We start from the raw sequence: 16,584 nt of genomic DNA, 5'->3' as shown, positions 1-16,584 counted from the left end.
CTCTATTTTCTAACTGTACGTCTTTTCTTTTTAAAATTCCTCCCAGGTCTTGCACAACTGCCTTCCTGTAGCTTATACTGAAATAATGAATTTATCGCTTTTCTAGGATGCTCCCTCTCTCTCTCTCTCCAAACTTCCAGTATGTTCATTTTCTTCCTTTTTTTAAGTTCTGCCTGATGTAAGATCATATTCCCTTCTTCCCCAAGTTTAGATGAGGTGGATTTTCCTGATCCGATAGGAGAAAGTTCCTAATAACATGGGGACAGGCCAGGTCAGCTTTCCCAGGTGGATTCTCTCTGTAGCCACTTAATTACTCCTCACAATTAGGTCCAGAACCTTTGCAAACTCAGGAAGCATCCGCGGCTCCAGCTCTCTGCCCCAGTCCCAGCACGCTGCAGCGCTCACGACCCCCAAGGCTGCGCTCTCTGGGGTCCAGGTTGTCGACGTTATCATCATTCGCCATGACAGCAGTGGCTGAGACCTCGGTCCCTGGTAGGGTGGGGTCTCCCTTCTGACCTCCACCACCTGAAACCCCCCTCTCCTGTCCTGCTCAGCTGGGTGTCCGTTTCCTACATCCCCCCGCAGTTCATCACTCTCACCCACACGGTAACGTGGGAGGGCCCAGCTCGCCACCTGCTCTCAGGTGCGCCCGTGCAGGCCTGAGCTTACTCATACAGTGAGTGACTCCACATGCCCTTTGGTTTCCACAGTGGTCAGCAGCTCCCTTTTACCTCCCATCTCTCCCCAACACCAGGAGGTCCTGGGGCTGCTTCCAGGGCCTCTGGGGTCTCTGCATCACATGGCTGGCCACGGGGACTCCGCATCACGTGGCTGGCCACGACATCTCTGAGCTTAGTTCTCAGGAGTTCAGACCTCAGTGAACAACTGCTCTGCCGCTGGGTGTGCTCCCGTAAGGCACTTCCGGATGGTATGCAGCAAAGGACAACGAAGAGACACCCTGTGGTCCTGGGGGTCTCAGAGCGTCACGACGGCCACCAGCAATCCATAAACGTAAGGCAACTTCAATCCAGGCCCTATGGGGGTCTTCCCAGGAACCAGACATGAACATTTTGAAGTTCATATAGACGAACAGCCACGGCACACTTGAAGAAGAAAATCCACATGGACGGCCCTGCCCTTGCCCGGCTGGTAAAGCTCACCATGGGGTCACCATCATCAAAACAAAGCAGTACCGACTCCAAAACAGACAACCAAGAGAGCAAGACCGAATGGGTTCCAAAAACAGAATCGCAGGTCCACAAGAACACTGAAAGCCAATAAAGTTTGCTCTGCGTCTTCGAGCCATATGCAAAGTGAATTCTGGATGATTAATGCAGGCATGCAAAAATACAATTAGAAGGAAATTTAGAACACTTGTGTGACTGCTGTGACGATGACCACATTAACTGAGAGAAAAGAATTCAGGAACTGTAAACAGAAAAACTAAAGGACCTGCCTACGTGAAAAGTGTGGCACAGTGGCTAGGCCACCACCTATGAGGCCGGCATCCCATACAGGAGCCACGGTTGGAGTCCCAGCTGCTCTGCTTCCCAACCTGCACCCTGCTAACGCACCTAGGAAAGCAGCAGAGGATGGTCCAAGCACTGGGGCCCCTGCCACCCACCACCCACACAGGAAAGCTGGATGGCCATTTGGGGAAGTGAACCAGTGGATGCAAGAGCCCTCCCCCTCCCCCTCTCCCTCTCTCTCTCCCCCTTTCAGACAGATAACAGTGTTGGGATTTCCTACATGGCGAAAGACACCAACGATTAAGCTACATGAGAAAATAATTTGTAACATATAATAAAGTAGACACTGAAATTAAGATCAAACGAAAACAGTATCTTTTTCTTCTATCAGATTAATAAAAATGTTTGGTCTGCTGACAGCACATGCTGCAGGAAGTGGGAGGGAGGGTTCTCATGCAAGAATCCTATAAGTGGGACTTCTCCCATCCTTTATGGAAATTAACCCAGCAATGCCTAAGAATTTCACCTCTCAGTATTCTTTCACAGCCATTCCACTTTGGAGAATTTATTCTCAGAAACAAGCCGGCATCTCAGGATAGATCACCAGCACTGTCTGTGACGACACAGAGCTGATACAATCAGAACTCCCCAGCAGTAGAATAAGTGACTACATTGTAACAATTCATCCTATGGACTACTACCCAGCCATAAAAGGAATCGGTTAAAAAATGATCACAACAAGTTGGGAGTATTCATTAGACAATAAAGAAAGAAGCCAACAAGTAATGTGGGTGGAAGAATCCCAATTTTGCAGGTTTTTTTTTTTTTTTTCAAGAAAAGAAACATATTTTGTGTTTGTAAAGCAAAGCTTGGAAGGATGACATTAAACAACTGTGGTGATACTGGTTACCTCTGGGTTCAGAATTGCAATAGAATAAAGCATATTTTTATATATATCTTTGTGTTGTTATTGCAACTAGTATATATTGCTTTGGGGATATGAAAAAATCCAGCACAGTTGGTGTTAGAGGAAAACACACACACACACACACACACAGAGAGAGAGAGAGAGAGAGAGAGAGAGAGAGAGGAGGGAGGGAGGGAAGGAGGGAAGGAGGGAAGGAGGGAGGGAGGGAGAGAGGCAGCTCCCAATGAGTCTGTCTTTACAAACACACATAACTGGCACTGCGCATAGCTCACAAGGTACCTGCTCATCTCTGGTGTCCTGGCCATCACAGCAAGTAATGCAGTCGCTGGATTACAGCTAACTGTGCAAGCCCCCAGCTCTGCTCAGTCTTCTAAGCTGTTACCATGGGTCATCCCCACTCAAACACGGGCCAGCCATTCACACATAGGGAAACAGACCCTGCTTCTACCGGGGGTGCTGGCTCACCCTGGGACAAGTCCCTTGCAGGTGGCCCTCAAACGACTGGAACTGCACGGCTCCCCAGCCAGACCTGCCTGCCCAACCCCTACTGACCGCTGCCTGCCTCCGACTTTGCCCCGGCTCCCCCACTCTTCAACGTCCCCGCCACCCCAGTGCCATGCCTGCTCAGACCTAGCGCCTGTCTGCGCCTTCCCAGGCGTGACCTGTGCTCTCCCAAAGGGCCAAGGCCAACGTCTTCACCGCTGGGCTTTATTCTCTCCCCTTCCATCTTGGCGGTTAAATCCAATTGGGAATGTGGCATCTGAAGTCAGAGCAACTGCGCTCAATGCCACTGCATGGCCAGGTGACCCTGGGTCAGTTATCCCTTCACCTCAGCTCACCCAGCAGAAGCTGCCAAGAACTGAGAGAGGCCAGGAACGGAGCCAGACCTCTCACAGCTGTGCGGCAGGGCAAGCCAGGAACCCAGGCCAAATTCGATGGGCTGAAAGTGGCCAAGGCCCTGAGCACCAGGAGACGGGGCTCCCCTGGTCACAGAGGATGGGTTACCCCACGGAGACACTCACCTTCCCATGCGGCTCAGTAAGTGCTCAGCAGGGTACTGGTTTCTTAGCAATGATATTTTTCCTAAATAAATGCACCCCCTCTCTGGCACTTTAACTCACCTCTCCATGACTTATAAGCCCTACCACAACGTAAAGCCTATGTTAACAGACAGTATGTGTGGAGAAGAACGGCAAAACAAAGTCTGTACATGTTCAGCGCGGATGCCATTTCTTCCCTAATATTTTCAATCCAAGATTGGGTGGAATCCACAGATGGGCCCACTACATTCTGTGCTGAAGGAATTTCAAAGGTGCCCGTTGCACATTAAGTCTGAAGACCGAGCCCATGAGAAAACAGACATAAAAGCGGGAGGGAGGGAGAAGGCCACCCCCGCCCCGAAGCAAAAAAAAAAGGTATATTAAAATCCCTAAGATGTCAGCAGCGTTTGTTGGGTTCATTGCTGCTCCCCACAGCCTAAGAGGAAAGAGGGCCCAGAGCAGAACTCTGTGGAATGACTCTGAATCTCGGGAAGTTTGGAACCAACAGCTCATGGCTGTTGAACACAATGACACTGCAGATGCAAGGGGAATTAACTGCTTTACCTATCTGTCCAACGCGTTCACAGCTGTGCGTTACCTATCTGCAAAACGTGGTGCAAGTGCATTTGTCACATATGTGGCTTTTCTATGGTGTCCAATGTATGAGTCTTATTAAACACACACACACACACACACACACACACAGTTCCCTGCACACCCTTGAGAGGGTCAATGCCATGGCCAAGGCTAGGAGTCTGGAGCAGCCGGGAGTGCCGCTAACTCAGCAGGCTGCCACCTGTAGGCTGCTCCCAGCACACAGGAACCTCTGCCTGGCAGACAGACGTGCAAACAATGCACGCTCAGCAGCGCTGAAGCCGAGGCACAGACGCGTGCAGCCTGTGCACGCCGAGGATCTGACTCGGGCTCCCGCCTGCTCTGTTACCTGAACCCCGGGAGCTCTGACTGCATCCTGCTCAGCTCCTGGGGCCTCAGCCCCGGTCTGAAAGATACCCTGAAGATTCATACCCCCATCAGCGTGAGCCACACACCTGGAAGGATCAGCGTTCCAGCGCCAGTTCTACTCGGCTCTCTTAAAAACCAAGCTAGGAACTTGATAAATAAATAAAGCTGGGCTTGTTTTAATTTCAAAACCCATGCGCAAATGGCAACACTCATTACAAAGGCCTGGTTTGGATGTGTGGGGAGGAATGAACACACCCGGAGCCGACAGGTTACAGCTCGGCGCCGCCTCCGACGGCGGAGTCCTCGGAGCCGGCGCCTCTCCGAGTATCTGCTCCGCAAACTCCTTTCCCGTTCCCATATGTCCATTTTTCTATTAATACAGGAGAAAAGCAACTTGCAGGAAAACGCTACGAAATGCCAACTATTAACTCTTGGAGACCATCGCTTCTCCAGCAGAGAGAACCGGTCACCCCCGCGGGCTGCGGCTCGGGAAGCACGCCCCCGGCCCACGCAACGCGGTGCGGGTGACTGGGGCACAAGACGTCCCCGCCGCGGGCTGCGGCCGTCACCAAGGAGACGCGCGCGGACCCGCAGCTCCGCCCTGGGTTCGGATCCCGCCTCCCGCCTCCCGCCTCGGACAAGGCAGCTCCGCCGGCCAGGCCGGGTCCCCGCGAGTGCGGGGTCCCCCGGAGGCAGGGCAGCCCCGGCGAGGCGCGGGCCCCTCGGCCGCACGCCCCGGCCGTCGCCCACCCTCCCGAGGCGCACGGCGAGCGCCGAGCTTCAACCCGAAGCTCCAGGAAAAAGTAACTGCGGAGGTCGGCGCTGTGGGAGAGGGCGCGCGCGGGGCCGCAGGCGCGCGGGTCGCCCCGGAGTTCTCCTGCCCGGAGTTTCCAACTGCAGCCCGCGGGGCCGCCGCTGCGCCCTGGGCGCCGGCGGGGAAGGCCGGGCGGCCGCAGCGCCCCTCGCCCTCGCCCGGAGCCCCGCGCCCGCCGGGCCGCAGACACTCACCGAGAAGCCTGCCCAGAATGGGCAGGAGTGGCGGACGCGGGCCGAGGTGGTGAGCGCCAGCGCGGCGAAGCTCACGGCCACGATGAGGCATCCGAGCGCCATCTGCGTGGCCCCGAGCACCAGCACGATGCGGGAACGGCCCGGGCACTCGCGCAGGCGGGACAGGCTGCGGGGCGGCGCGGCGGGGCGCGGCGCGCGGGGGCCGCCGGCCGGAGGCATCGCGCCGGGCGCCCGCACGCCTCTCCCGGCTCCCTCCCGGCCCGACGCGCGCCGCCGCCGCCGCCGCTGCTCACTGAGAGTCCGGGGCAAGTTGCGCCGGGGACGGGGACGGAGACGGGCTCCCCGCCGGCCGCGGGGGCTGCGGCGGCCGCGCGCCGGGGGCGGGCCGGGGCGGGCGGGGAGCCGGGTGCCCGCAGCCCCCGCCGGTGCCCGCGCCCATGCCGCCGCCGCCGCTCCGCAGGGCCGCCGCGCCGCCTGCCCGCCCGCTAGCCGGCCGCGCCGCGCTGCGCCCTCTCCCGCCCGCCCCGCGCGCTCCCCGGGCCGAGAGCGGGTGCGAGCGCGGCTGCCGCCGAGCCGGGCGCGAGCTCCGCCGCTGCGCGCTGGGACCGGGCTGGAGCGGGAGCCGGGACCCCGGCAGGGGGCGCGGAAGAGGGCGCAGGTGCGGTCCGAGCGCTGGGCCTCGGCGCTCCCGTCTCCGCGGGCGGCGGCGGCCGCGGGGCTTGGGGCAGAGGAAGGGACCCGGGCGCGTCCTCGGCGAGGGCAGCGGCGGGCGGCGCGGAAGGGGCCTGGGAGCCGGCGGAGCCTGCGGCCGGGCCGGGGTGGGCGCGCGCGGCGGCGCGGAGGCGGAGAATTCCGAGCGCCGGGCCCCGAATTGGCCGCGGGCAGGAGCCCGGCGCCGGCGCCGCAATCCGAGCGCCAGCGTGCTGCCGGCCTGCGCTGCGGGACTCTCCCAAGCCGTCCGCGGAGAGCTCGGCTAAGACGTCCCCAGGTCACGCGCGGCCGCTGCACGCCCGCCTTTCGTTGCAGGGCTTTAGGTGCACGTCAAAAGTTTGGACCGTTAAGAAATTTCACAAAACGATTCTAAAGGGACAGCATCATAAATAGCCCCCGAAGCCCCCGCACGCGCTCTTGCCGACACATTTGGGGGGTAGGGGGTAACTGGCCTTGGCTTTCCTGGAACGCCAGGGAAACTTGGCGGTTCGGGCTGCCCTACGCTGCGGTGGCGCTGAGACTTCCCGTGCGGGAGGCGCCGCGCTGCCCCCCACCCCGGGCCCGGGAGCTTGAGGAGTCTGCGGGGATCCCACCCAAGTGGCGGAGGTCAAAGGAAAGGGGGAAGGGCGGGCGGCTTCCCCGGGCCTGGGAGTCCTCTGCTGGGCACCGGCGGCCCGCGGTGTATCCCTGAGGGCTGTCGGAGGCCGGTGCTTGGAATTTCCCCAGCGGGGCTGGACAAGCTTTCTATTAAAATGCAAATTCCCCTTGGAGGGGCCGCGGCTCAAGCCTTTATCAGCCGACACCTTCGCCCGGCTGGGATTTATTTTCCAATTTAGCGGGTTGACCACGGGATGCACGGGAGGAGGGGGTTTCCGCAGATGAAGGGGTGACCCGGGAGTGCTGGCCGGTGGCCAACACGGCCTTCTCCGTTCTTTATCACGCACCAAGCCTCTGGCTGGCATTGTTTAGAGCGCGCCAGTACAAATTCCAATTTCCTGGAGACGTTTTCTACCTCGAAATTCGCAGAGCTGCACTTTTTAAGGGCTTGAAACAACAGCAAAGCATGATCCTGGACTGGCAGGAAATTAGATTCTCGTTGTCATCACCTCCCGGCTCATTCACTCTCCCGACAGAAGTTTATTCGGGCTCTGAGATCCAGAGGTTCTCGGATAGTCTGTGAACAAAACAGAGGCTGCCTGTGCCTTCCAGGGCCCCACAGAGAAACAATCGGCGACGTCTACGGTTTACCGACCTTGCACACCGTTCAAAAGATGCCCTGGAGGAGGCTGATGTGGCGCCGCAGGTTAAGCACCACCTGCAACATCAGCATTCCGTATCGCCAGGCTGCTCCACTTCCGACTCAGGTCCCTGCTGATGCGCAGGGGAGAGCAGCAGAGGACGACCCCTGCCACCCACTTGAGAGGCTGTGATGGAGTTCCTGGCTCCTGACTTGCGGTCGTTTGGGCAGTGAACCAGCAGATGGACCCTCTCCCTCTCCCCCTCCCTCTCCCCCTCCCTTTCCCTCTCCCCCTCCCTCTCCCTCCCCCTCTCCCCCTCTCCCTCTCCCTCTTCCTCCCTCCCTTCTCTCTCTCCCCCTCCCTCCCTCTCCTCTCCCTCTCCCTCTCCCTCCCCCTCTCCCTCTTCCTCCCCCTCTCCCTCTTCCTCCCTCCCTTCTCTCTCTCCCCCTCCCTCCCTCTCCTCTCCCTCTCCCTCTCCCTTTCCCTCTCCCTCTGTGTGCCTGTCTCTATGTGTACCTCAGCCTGTCAAATAAGAAATTTTAAAAAAATTTTTAAATGTACTAAACATTTACTATGCACCAGACACTGAGTTTATGAAAACAAGCAAAGTCAGAAGTCTCTTGGACCTTGGTATTGATTTTCAGTCCAGTGGGGAGACACAGCCCACAGGAAACTGTTCCCAGGCCAAGTACAAACCGGCTCACTGCTACGGAGGGTAATACACAATGCACCTGCCCCCCCCCAAAAAAAAAGATAAGGAGATTATAAAAGCTTTCTCGGCACAACATGGGAAATGGGTCGAGGGTACCCCGGTTGAACATGGAGCATTCAGAGGCTGTTGCTGTTTGGTACGAGGTGACTGTTTGATAAGAAGTCTTCTGGGATGAGGACACAGTAACCCAGTACCCGGCCTTGTGATGGAACCACTGGCCTCTCCCTGGGAGCAAGGAGATAAGCCAGACTTCCCTCTGGTTTCAAGCACCTAGAAACCCCAACCCTGAATTTGGATTAAAGTAATTCTGAATTGCCCAAGATGCTCGGGGCTGGTAAAGGCACTAGGAGCTCCTCTCTGGAGAAACATAACGTCTTCCTAGGTTTTAAAAGCTCACCATTCCTTAACTTCCTCAACTTGATAAAGGGCAAGCAGGTAAAATCCTAGAGCTCACCTTGCAGTCAATGGTGAATGACCAAATGGCTTTCCCCCAAGATCAGGAATTCGGAAGGATGCCTACATTCACCACTGCTACTCAGCACTGAACCAGAAATTCTAGCCAGAGCAATTAGACAAGACCTAATCAATGAGAAGACATACCATGTCCATGGAAAGGCAGGTAATAAGATGTCAGCACCCCAAATGCTGTATGGATTCAATGTAGACCCTATGCAAACTCCAGAATTCTGTTTTGTAGAAGTGCAAAAGTCAATGCTAAAATTCATGTGGAATTGCAAGGAGCCCCCAAATAGCTGAACAGACTTTCGGGAAAAAAGAACAAATTTGTAAGACACTTGCAGACTTCAAAACTTAGAACAAGGCTATTAATTATCAAAATGGTATGGTGCCGGCATAAGGGTATAAATATAAACATAGACCACTTGAATAGAATTGAGGATCCATAAATAAATCCATACATCTAGGCCAAATGATCTTTGACAAGGTGCCAAGTGTATTTACTGGATAAAGAATGGCCTCTTCAACAGATGGTGTTGGGACAACTGAATTTACACATGTGAATGAAATTGGATCTCAACTGCATATCATATATAAAATTAATTTGAAATATATCAAAGACCTAAATATAGGAAAAAATCTATACAACTTTTAGAAGAAAACATAGGTGTAAGCTTTTATGACATTGGATCTGGCTGTGGGTCTTAGATTTGACAAGCTCATAAGTGACACAAAGAAAAATAGGTAAGTCATATGTCCTTATAATTTTTAAAAATCTGTTCATCAAAGAACACTATCAATAAAATGGAAAAGATATGCTACAGAAAGAAATATTTGCAAAGCACTTACATGACTAGGGATTCATATCCAGAATATATAAAGAACACCTACAACTCAACAACAAAAAGACATCCTGATATAAAAATAGGCAAATGACTTGAATAGACATGTCTTCAAGGAAGATAAACAAATGGCCTATGAGTACATGGGGAAAAATGCTCATAATTGGTCATTAGGGAAATGTAAACCAGAACCACAATGTCACAACACTTCACACCAATTATGTTGGTTATTATTTTATAAACAAACATGCACAAGCCAGAAAATAACAAGTGGTGGCTATTCAGCCTGTGCATTACCGAATATCATTCATCTTAAACAAGGAGGAAAATTCAGAGATCCACTGCAGCATGGACAAAGCTGGAGGACATCACGCCCGGCAGGAAAGGACAGTGTTCCGGCTCCACCCACGAGAGGAAGCTGGAGTCCGCACACTCACAGAGGCAGAGCGCAGAGTGGTGTTGCCGGGGCTGGGGGAAGCAGGGAATGAGCAGCTGGTATTCAGCAGGTACAGAGCTTCGTCGGGACACGTGAGCAAAGTCTGGATGTGGGTGGCAAGTACGGTTGTACATCCACGTAAGCTGAACCTCACGCTGTGGAACTGCACGCCTGAACATGGTTCAAGTGGTAAATTCCATGTTATGGACATTTTTATCATGATAAAAAAACAATGAAACACCACTTCACTTCCCCAAGATGGCTACAATAATTTTAAAAACTTGGAGAGGACGTGGAAAAACTGTAACACTGGTACATGGCTGGTGGGAACCCAAAATGATGTGGATGGACAAGTCTGGCAGGCCCTCCAGAGTAAGCATTAGCTGGTGACCCGGTGACTCCCTCCTAGGTGTGTACCCAACGGAACCCAAGGCAGTGACTAGAACAAACCGCCATCCACCGGCATCCTCTGGTTGTCACTGCCGACCCCGGAGCATGTTTGTGCAGTGAGTATAATTAGAGGGTTGCAAGCATGGAGAAATCCCGGGACACCGGTGAGCAATAATGCATGTATGAAATGGTGACTTGTCTCTGTCTCTTGGGCTTCAGATGTCTATGTCATTACCACCAGCATAATTAAAGGACCACTGAGTGCAGGAGGGGAGATCTAATTTTGATAGGCCCTTAAATACTTACTACTTCATGGGTTTTGTGATGAGATTTAAATTAGATCGTGAAAATGGAAAAGGATTTTGCAAACACGAAAGCACTCTGTGAATGCTGGGTGACTTATCCCATTAACGGGCAGCTCCTCGCTGACGGCCACACAGGCTGTCACGCCCGTCGCCCTCTGATGCACCTGGCCCAGTCCGTCGCCCTCTGATGCACCTGGCCCAGTCCTGAGCACACTATTCAGCTCAGTCCTGTATCCTAAACTCGATGTGAAAATTGAAGTTTTTGACCCTCCTGAGCTAACACTGACTACAAGCTTGTGAAATACCCCTGAGAAATAAATGATGCTGGGTTCCCCGGGAAGGGTAATGAGGCTAAAAAGAAAGTTCCAGTTAGGTTAACTCAACTTGCGTTATTAAATCAGGTTATTAGAACCCTCCATATTGTAATGATTTCATTAGAATAAGTAGTTACTCACATTCACACACACTGACTCAAGCAAAATTATATATGAAAGAAATGTTTTGCCTTTAGGGAAAAACTATCAAAATTATGAGCCAAACCACATGAGATTTGATCATTCTCATCCATCAACCGAACGGAAAATAATGGAGCAAAATCTGTCATTTGGTTTTGAAGGATGAGAGTCACCTTCAACCGGAACGCCTCCACTAACTTTTTTTTAAGTAAGAAACAAAAAGCATTGCTCACAGATAAATGTTGGAAAGCTCTAGAAAAATCAGCATTAGGACTCACTAATCTTCAGCGTCCAGCCTGTGACTGATGGATGGGCCCCGCATCTGCATGGCAGCAGCAGGAGTGGGGGCAGCGGCGACTCCCGAGGGACAGCTGGGCCTTCTGCATGCCGATGGCATGACCCAGCTCTTTCTCCACTCTCTGTGCCAGAGGAACCCTGGCTTTCCACTGTGTTGTGTTAAAAGGCAGAGCGACACAGAGGAGGGGGAAGGAACGGAAGGTAAGAGGGAGAGAAAGAGAGACAGAGAAAGAGAGATCTCCCATCTGCTGGTTTACTCCCCAGATGAAATGGCCACCACAGCCAGGTCTGGGCCAGGCGGGAGCCAGGAGCCAAGTACCACATCCTGGTCTCCCAGATGGGTAGCAGGGGCCGAAAGACCTGGGCCATCTGCTGCTCCCTTTCTGGGCACGTAGCAGGAAGCAGTGTGGAAGCAGAGCGGCTAGGATCCACATTGGCACTCCAAAACGAGATGCAGGCATCGCCAGGGCCTCTTAAGCCACTGGACCACAGCACTGGCCCCGGGCCTTGTATTTTAAGCTTCTGAACAGAAGTGGGCAATTCTGCTGAGAATGACCTTCCTCACCTTCTATGCAAACTGTACCCCTCCTTTAGGTCTCTGCTCACACCCCAAAGGCAGGGCAGTAGCACTGTTGGGCACAGACGCCGGCATCTCACTGCCTCACTGCTGTGGGACAACCCTCAGCCCCACTTCCTGACGAGGGTAACAACAGTGCTGACCTTAGGAGTTCCTGGTGAGGATTCAATGAATTCGTTTATCCAGAGCACTTGGGGCAGCACGTGCATGCAGCGAATGCTAAGTGCCAGTTGCTCACTATTACTCTGTCCGCTCTCTTATTTGAAGGAATTTCTGTGAAGTCCAGCTTCTCCAGGCCTTTGCCAGCAAAACAAGTTAGATCAGAAAAGAGCAAAACATGGCCAACGCCCACAGGGTCCACAACCACAAGATGAAGTTGGGTTGGGGCACCGAATGCTAGAGCAGTGAGATTTCACACTGCTGGTGGAGTCAGAGCAGGAAACAGATGTTCTGCGGAGGGGCCCTAGTGTTAGGAAGCCTCTTCCAGGCCAGCACAGGGGCAGCAGGCCAGGCTGTTTTGTCAATTTCAGTGTAATTACTTGGAGAAGAGAATTCACAACAGGTTTTCTCTTTCAGTTCCCCATCATGCCCAGAATAGTACCTTATTAGAATCCAAGCTACAGTCAAATTTTTTTGAAATTCAAGAAAGAAGTTGTATGTTTCATTGTCCTGGCATTTCATGCACTTCTTCTGCAGATCTCTATTAGATAATCCTTTGTAGAAGGCACGGGCACCTCAGACCCTGCATCAGTCTTCATGTTTCTTAGGAACTAATTCCCTCCACTAACAGTCATTACTGTAAGGCCTTTATTGGTTTCAGTCCTCCAATTATATAATTATTTCAATATCCTGGGTCTTAGCCTGTCTGTGTTGCTCTAACTGAACATCACAGACTGAGAGATCCACTAAGAATAAAGCATGGTCTGGCTCCCGGCTCTGAAGGCTGGGGAGTTCAAGGTCAGGCAGCCACGCCTGGTGAGATCTTCGCTGCTGGTGGGGACTCTGCAGCGTCCCTGGGCAGCCCAGAGCGTCCCATGTCTGAGACAGAGCATCCTCGCTCAGGTCTCTCCTCCTCATCCAATAAAGCGGCAGCTCCGCTGGCTCAGGGTCCACCACTGTGGCCTCATTGAACCCAGCCCTTCCCCAGTACCACGGCTGGATTAGGCTGCCGGCTTCTCAGTGAGGGTTAAGCTTCCGCATGAGTTTTGCTGGGAGTTTTCAAATCATGGCACCTTCAGGTAAGTGGGTAAACTAAAGAAACCTCAGAAATCACTTAGTGGTTTAAGTGTGGGGTCTGGACCGAAACTCTCTGGGAGGGTCCAGATGTGAGTTTAATGGCCCTCTAATCTGGCCAGCGCCGCAGCTCACTAGGCTAATCCTCCACCTTGCGGCGCCGGCACACCGGGTTCTAGTCCCAGTCGGGGCGCTGGATTCTGTACCGGTTGCCCCTCTTCCAGGCAAGCTCTCTGCTGTGGCCAGGGAGTGCAGTGGAGGATGGCCCAAGTGCTTGGGCCCTGCACCCCATGGAAGACCAGGAGAAGCACCTGGCTCCTGCCATCAGATCAGCGTGGTGTGCCGGCTTCAGCGTGCCGGCCGTGGCGGCCGTTGGAGGGTGAACCAACAGCAAAGGAAGACCTTTCTCTCTCTCTCTCTCACTGTCCACTCTGCCTGTCCAAAAAAATTTAAAAAAAAATGACCCTCTAATCTGGGAGTACATGGACACCCCTTCCTTACTCTTTTTCTACAGGGATTGAGAAGCATTTGATTCTTAAGGGAGGGTATTCAGTGAAAGCATGCCAGAGAGACAAAACCACAAAGCAGATAAAAAATGTATCCCATTATTTGAAAACAATAGACAATTAAAGCAACAATGAAAACAACAGACAGCTGAAAGCAATAGACAATTAAAATAGTAGGAAATGAAAAGGAACAAAAACTATCTAAAACTATATTCAAGAAAATAATCCTGAATTTTTTCTGTACTGGACACTATCAAACCAGAACGGCCTTGACCAAAATACAGTGTGATACAATTCCAGGACTGTGAAGTAACGGAAAAGACATCCTTCATGGATGAGACCAAAAGGACAGGTAGTTTATAAGGGAAATAAAACATCTGACAATAATGAATTGGGCCAGAAAACAATGTAGAAGCATTTTTAAAACAATAAAGAAAAGAAAACATCACTCAAGGATTTTTATATTCAGGTAAACTGAATTTCAGCTAAAAGGTCACAATCATCAATATGGGAGAATTTAGGGAATCTTCTCCCTATAAATCCTTTTAAAGAGTCTTAGTGAATGAATTCCAAACAACCAAAATAATGAGAGTGGCACTGACAGAGGAGGAGAGCATTAAATATCCAGCTCCTTTTAGAATTAAGACTAAATCAGGGGGCCCAGCGCTGTGCAATAGCTGGTAAAGCCTCCGCCTGCAGTGCCAGCATCCCACATGGGCACCGGTTTGAGTCCCGGCTGCTCCACTTCCAATCCAGCTCTCTGCTATGGCCTGAGAAAGCAGTGGAGGATGGCCCATATTCCTTGGGCCCCGGAACCCACATGGGAGACCTGAAAGAAGCTCCTGGCTCCTGGATCCTGGCTTCAGATCGGCGCAGCTCCGGCCATTGCGGCCAATTGGGGAGTAAATCAGTGGATGATGGAAGACCTCTCTCTCTGCCTCTCCTCCTCTCCTTCTCTCTCTGTGTAACTCTGGCTTTCAAATAAATAAATAATCTTTTAAAAATAAGACTAAATAAGGGGGACCAGCGCTGTGGTATAACGGGTAAAGCCGCTGCCTGCAGTGCCGGCATCCCATACGGGCGCTGGTTCCAGACCCAGCTGCTCCGCTTCCAATCCAGCTCTCTGCTATGGCCTGGAAAAGAGTGGAGGATGTCCCAAGTGCTTGGGCCCTGCACCCACGTGGGAGACCCAGAAGCTCTGGGCTCCAGGTTTCCAATAGGCTCAGCTCTGGCCATTGTGGCCATTTGGGGAGTGAATCAGAGGATGGAAGACTTTCTCCCTCTCTCTCTCTCTCTCTCTCTCTGCCTCTGCCTCTCTATAACTCTTTCAAATAAATAAATAAAGGCAGAATTACTGAGAGACAGAGAGAGAGATCCTCCATCTGTTGGTTCACTCCCCAAATGGCAACAATGGCTACAGCGGGGCCCAGCTGGAGTCAGGAGCCAGGAATTCCATTCAAGCCTCCTGTGTGGGTGCAGGGGCCCAAGCTCGTGGACCATCTTCTGCTGCCATCCCAGGTGCATTAGCAGGGAGCTGGATCGGAAGTGTAGCAGCTGAGACTCGAACCCGTGCACATGTGGGATGTCAGAATTGCTGGCAGAAGCTTAACCAGCTGCACCACACCAGCCCCAAAATAGAAGACCCTAAGTGTTTCCACCACACACAGCAAAGTGATCAATGTATTAATTAACTTGTGGTAATCATTTCACATAATCAAATCATCACATCATACATCTTTTTTTTTTTTTTTTTTTTTTTGAGAAAGAGAAAGGTCTTTCTTTTCCCTTGGTTCACCCCCAAAATGGCCACTACAGCCATCGCAATGTGGCCAGCGCGCCATGCCAATCCAAAGCCAGGAGCCAGGTGCTTCTCCTGGTCTCCCATGCGGGTACAGGGCCCAAGCACCTGGGCCATCCTCCACTGCACTCCCGGGCCACAGCAGAGAGCTGGACTGGAAGAGGAGCAACTGGGACAGAATCTGGTGCCTCGACTGGGACTAGAACCCGGGGTGCCAGCGCCGCAGGCAGAGGATTAGCCTAGTGAGCTGTGGCGCCGGCATACATCATACATCTTAAATGTATACAATTTTGTTTACCAATTATACCTCCAATAAAGCAGTAAAGACAAGGATAAAAAAGCAATAAACTAGTAGTTTGCTTACTGATGTCGAGTTAAAGTGAAAACAAATTATTTTGTTTTCTTATAGACACCTAATTACATCAGAAACTAGTAAATGCCTCAGAAAATAAGCGAAAATGAATGTTTTATAAGCTGATAGGAACTGAAAATAAGTGTGAAATCCTCTTTGTAAAAGGTTTGCTTATGCACTTTCATACCCTTATATACATTCTACTTACATAAGAAGTTCAGCATCACCCAGAACTGTGTCAATTTTCAAAATAATTTATTCACTGGAATTTATCACCGTTCATTTTTAAATCACACTCAGTTGTGTGAAACCCTCTAGAAAATAAAAAGAAGTGGCCAATAAACACATGAAGGATGCTTACGAGGCCCGGGAGATGCAGATCCAAACCACACCACATCGCACCACCAAAGCAGCTGCCGCACGATGGACAGCGGCGAGCGCTGGTCAGGCCACGGGACACGGACCTCCCTGTGTGCCGGCGAGAATGTCCCGGCCACCTCGGGACAGTCTGACAGCCACTCGCCACGTTCAACGTTGAGTTACCGTGTGACCCACCAATTCCTGTCACACCTAAGAGAACTGAAAATATTTATCTGCAAAAATTTGCATATGAATATTGATAGCGTGATTATTCGTGATCACCACTCCAAAAGGAATAATCAGTATATCTCTCCATAGATAGTTGGACAAAATGTGGTATTTCGAAAGTAAGGAATGTTTTCGGCCATTCAAAGGACCTAAGTACTGATACGATACAGATGAAGTGTGCAATGCAAGGCTGCATCAAAGAAGCAAGCCGCCACGGCCACACCGACACCACTCCACTGACGCAAGATATCCAGTGGTGGCAAACCCAGAGACAGGAAAC

General features: G+C 52.1%; 1 protein-coding gene across 1 annotated transcript in view; it reads right to left on the bottom strand.

The window, feature by feature from the left end:
• ENTREP2 (endosomal transmembrane epsin interactor 2) overlaps positions 1-5,792 on the bottom strand; it is a 384,377-nt gene extending 378,585 nt beyond the window's left edge. Inside the window, exon 1 of the mRNA XM_070053528.1 lies at positions 5,409-5,792. Coding sequence (XP_069909629.1) covers positions 5,409-5,627 — 219 coding nt within the window. The 5' untranslated portion in view covers positions 5,628-5,792. The remainder of the gene's footprint in view (positions 1-5,408) is intronic.
• Positions 5,793-16,584: the final 10,792 nt, after the last annotated feature.

The sequence above is a fragment of the Oryctolagus cuniculus genome, chromosome 12 (genome assembly GCF_964237555.1).
Source record: "Oryctolagus cuniculus chromosome 12, mOryCun1.1, whole genome shotgun sequence".
Lineage (NCBI taxonomy): Eukaryota > Metazoa > Chordata > Mammalia > Lagomorpha > Leporidae > Oryctolagus > Oryctolagus cuniculus.
This window is presented reverse-complemented; position numbering and strand designations above follow the sequence as displayed.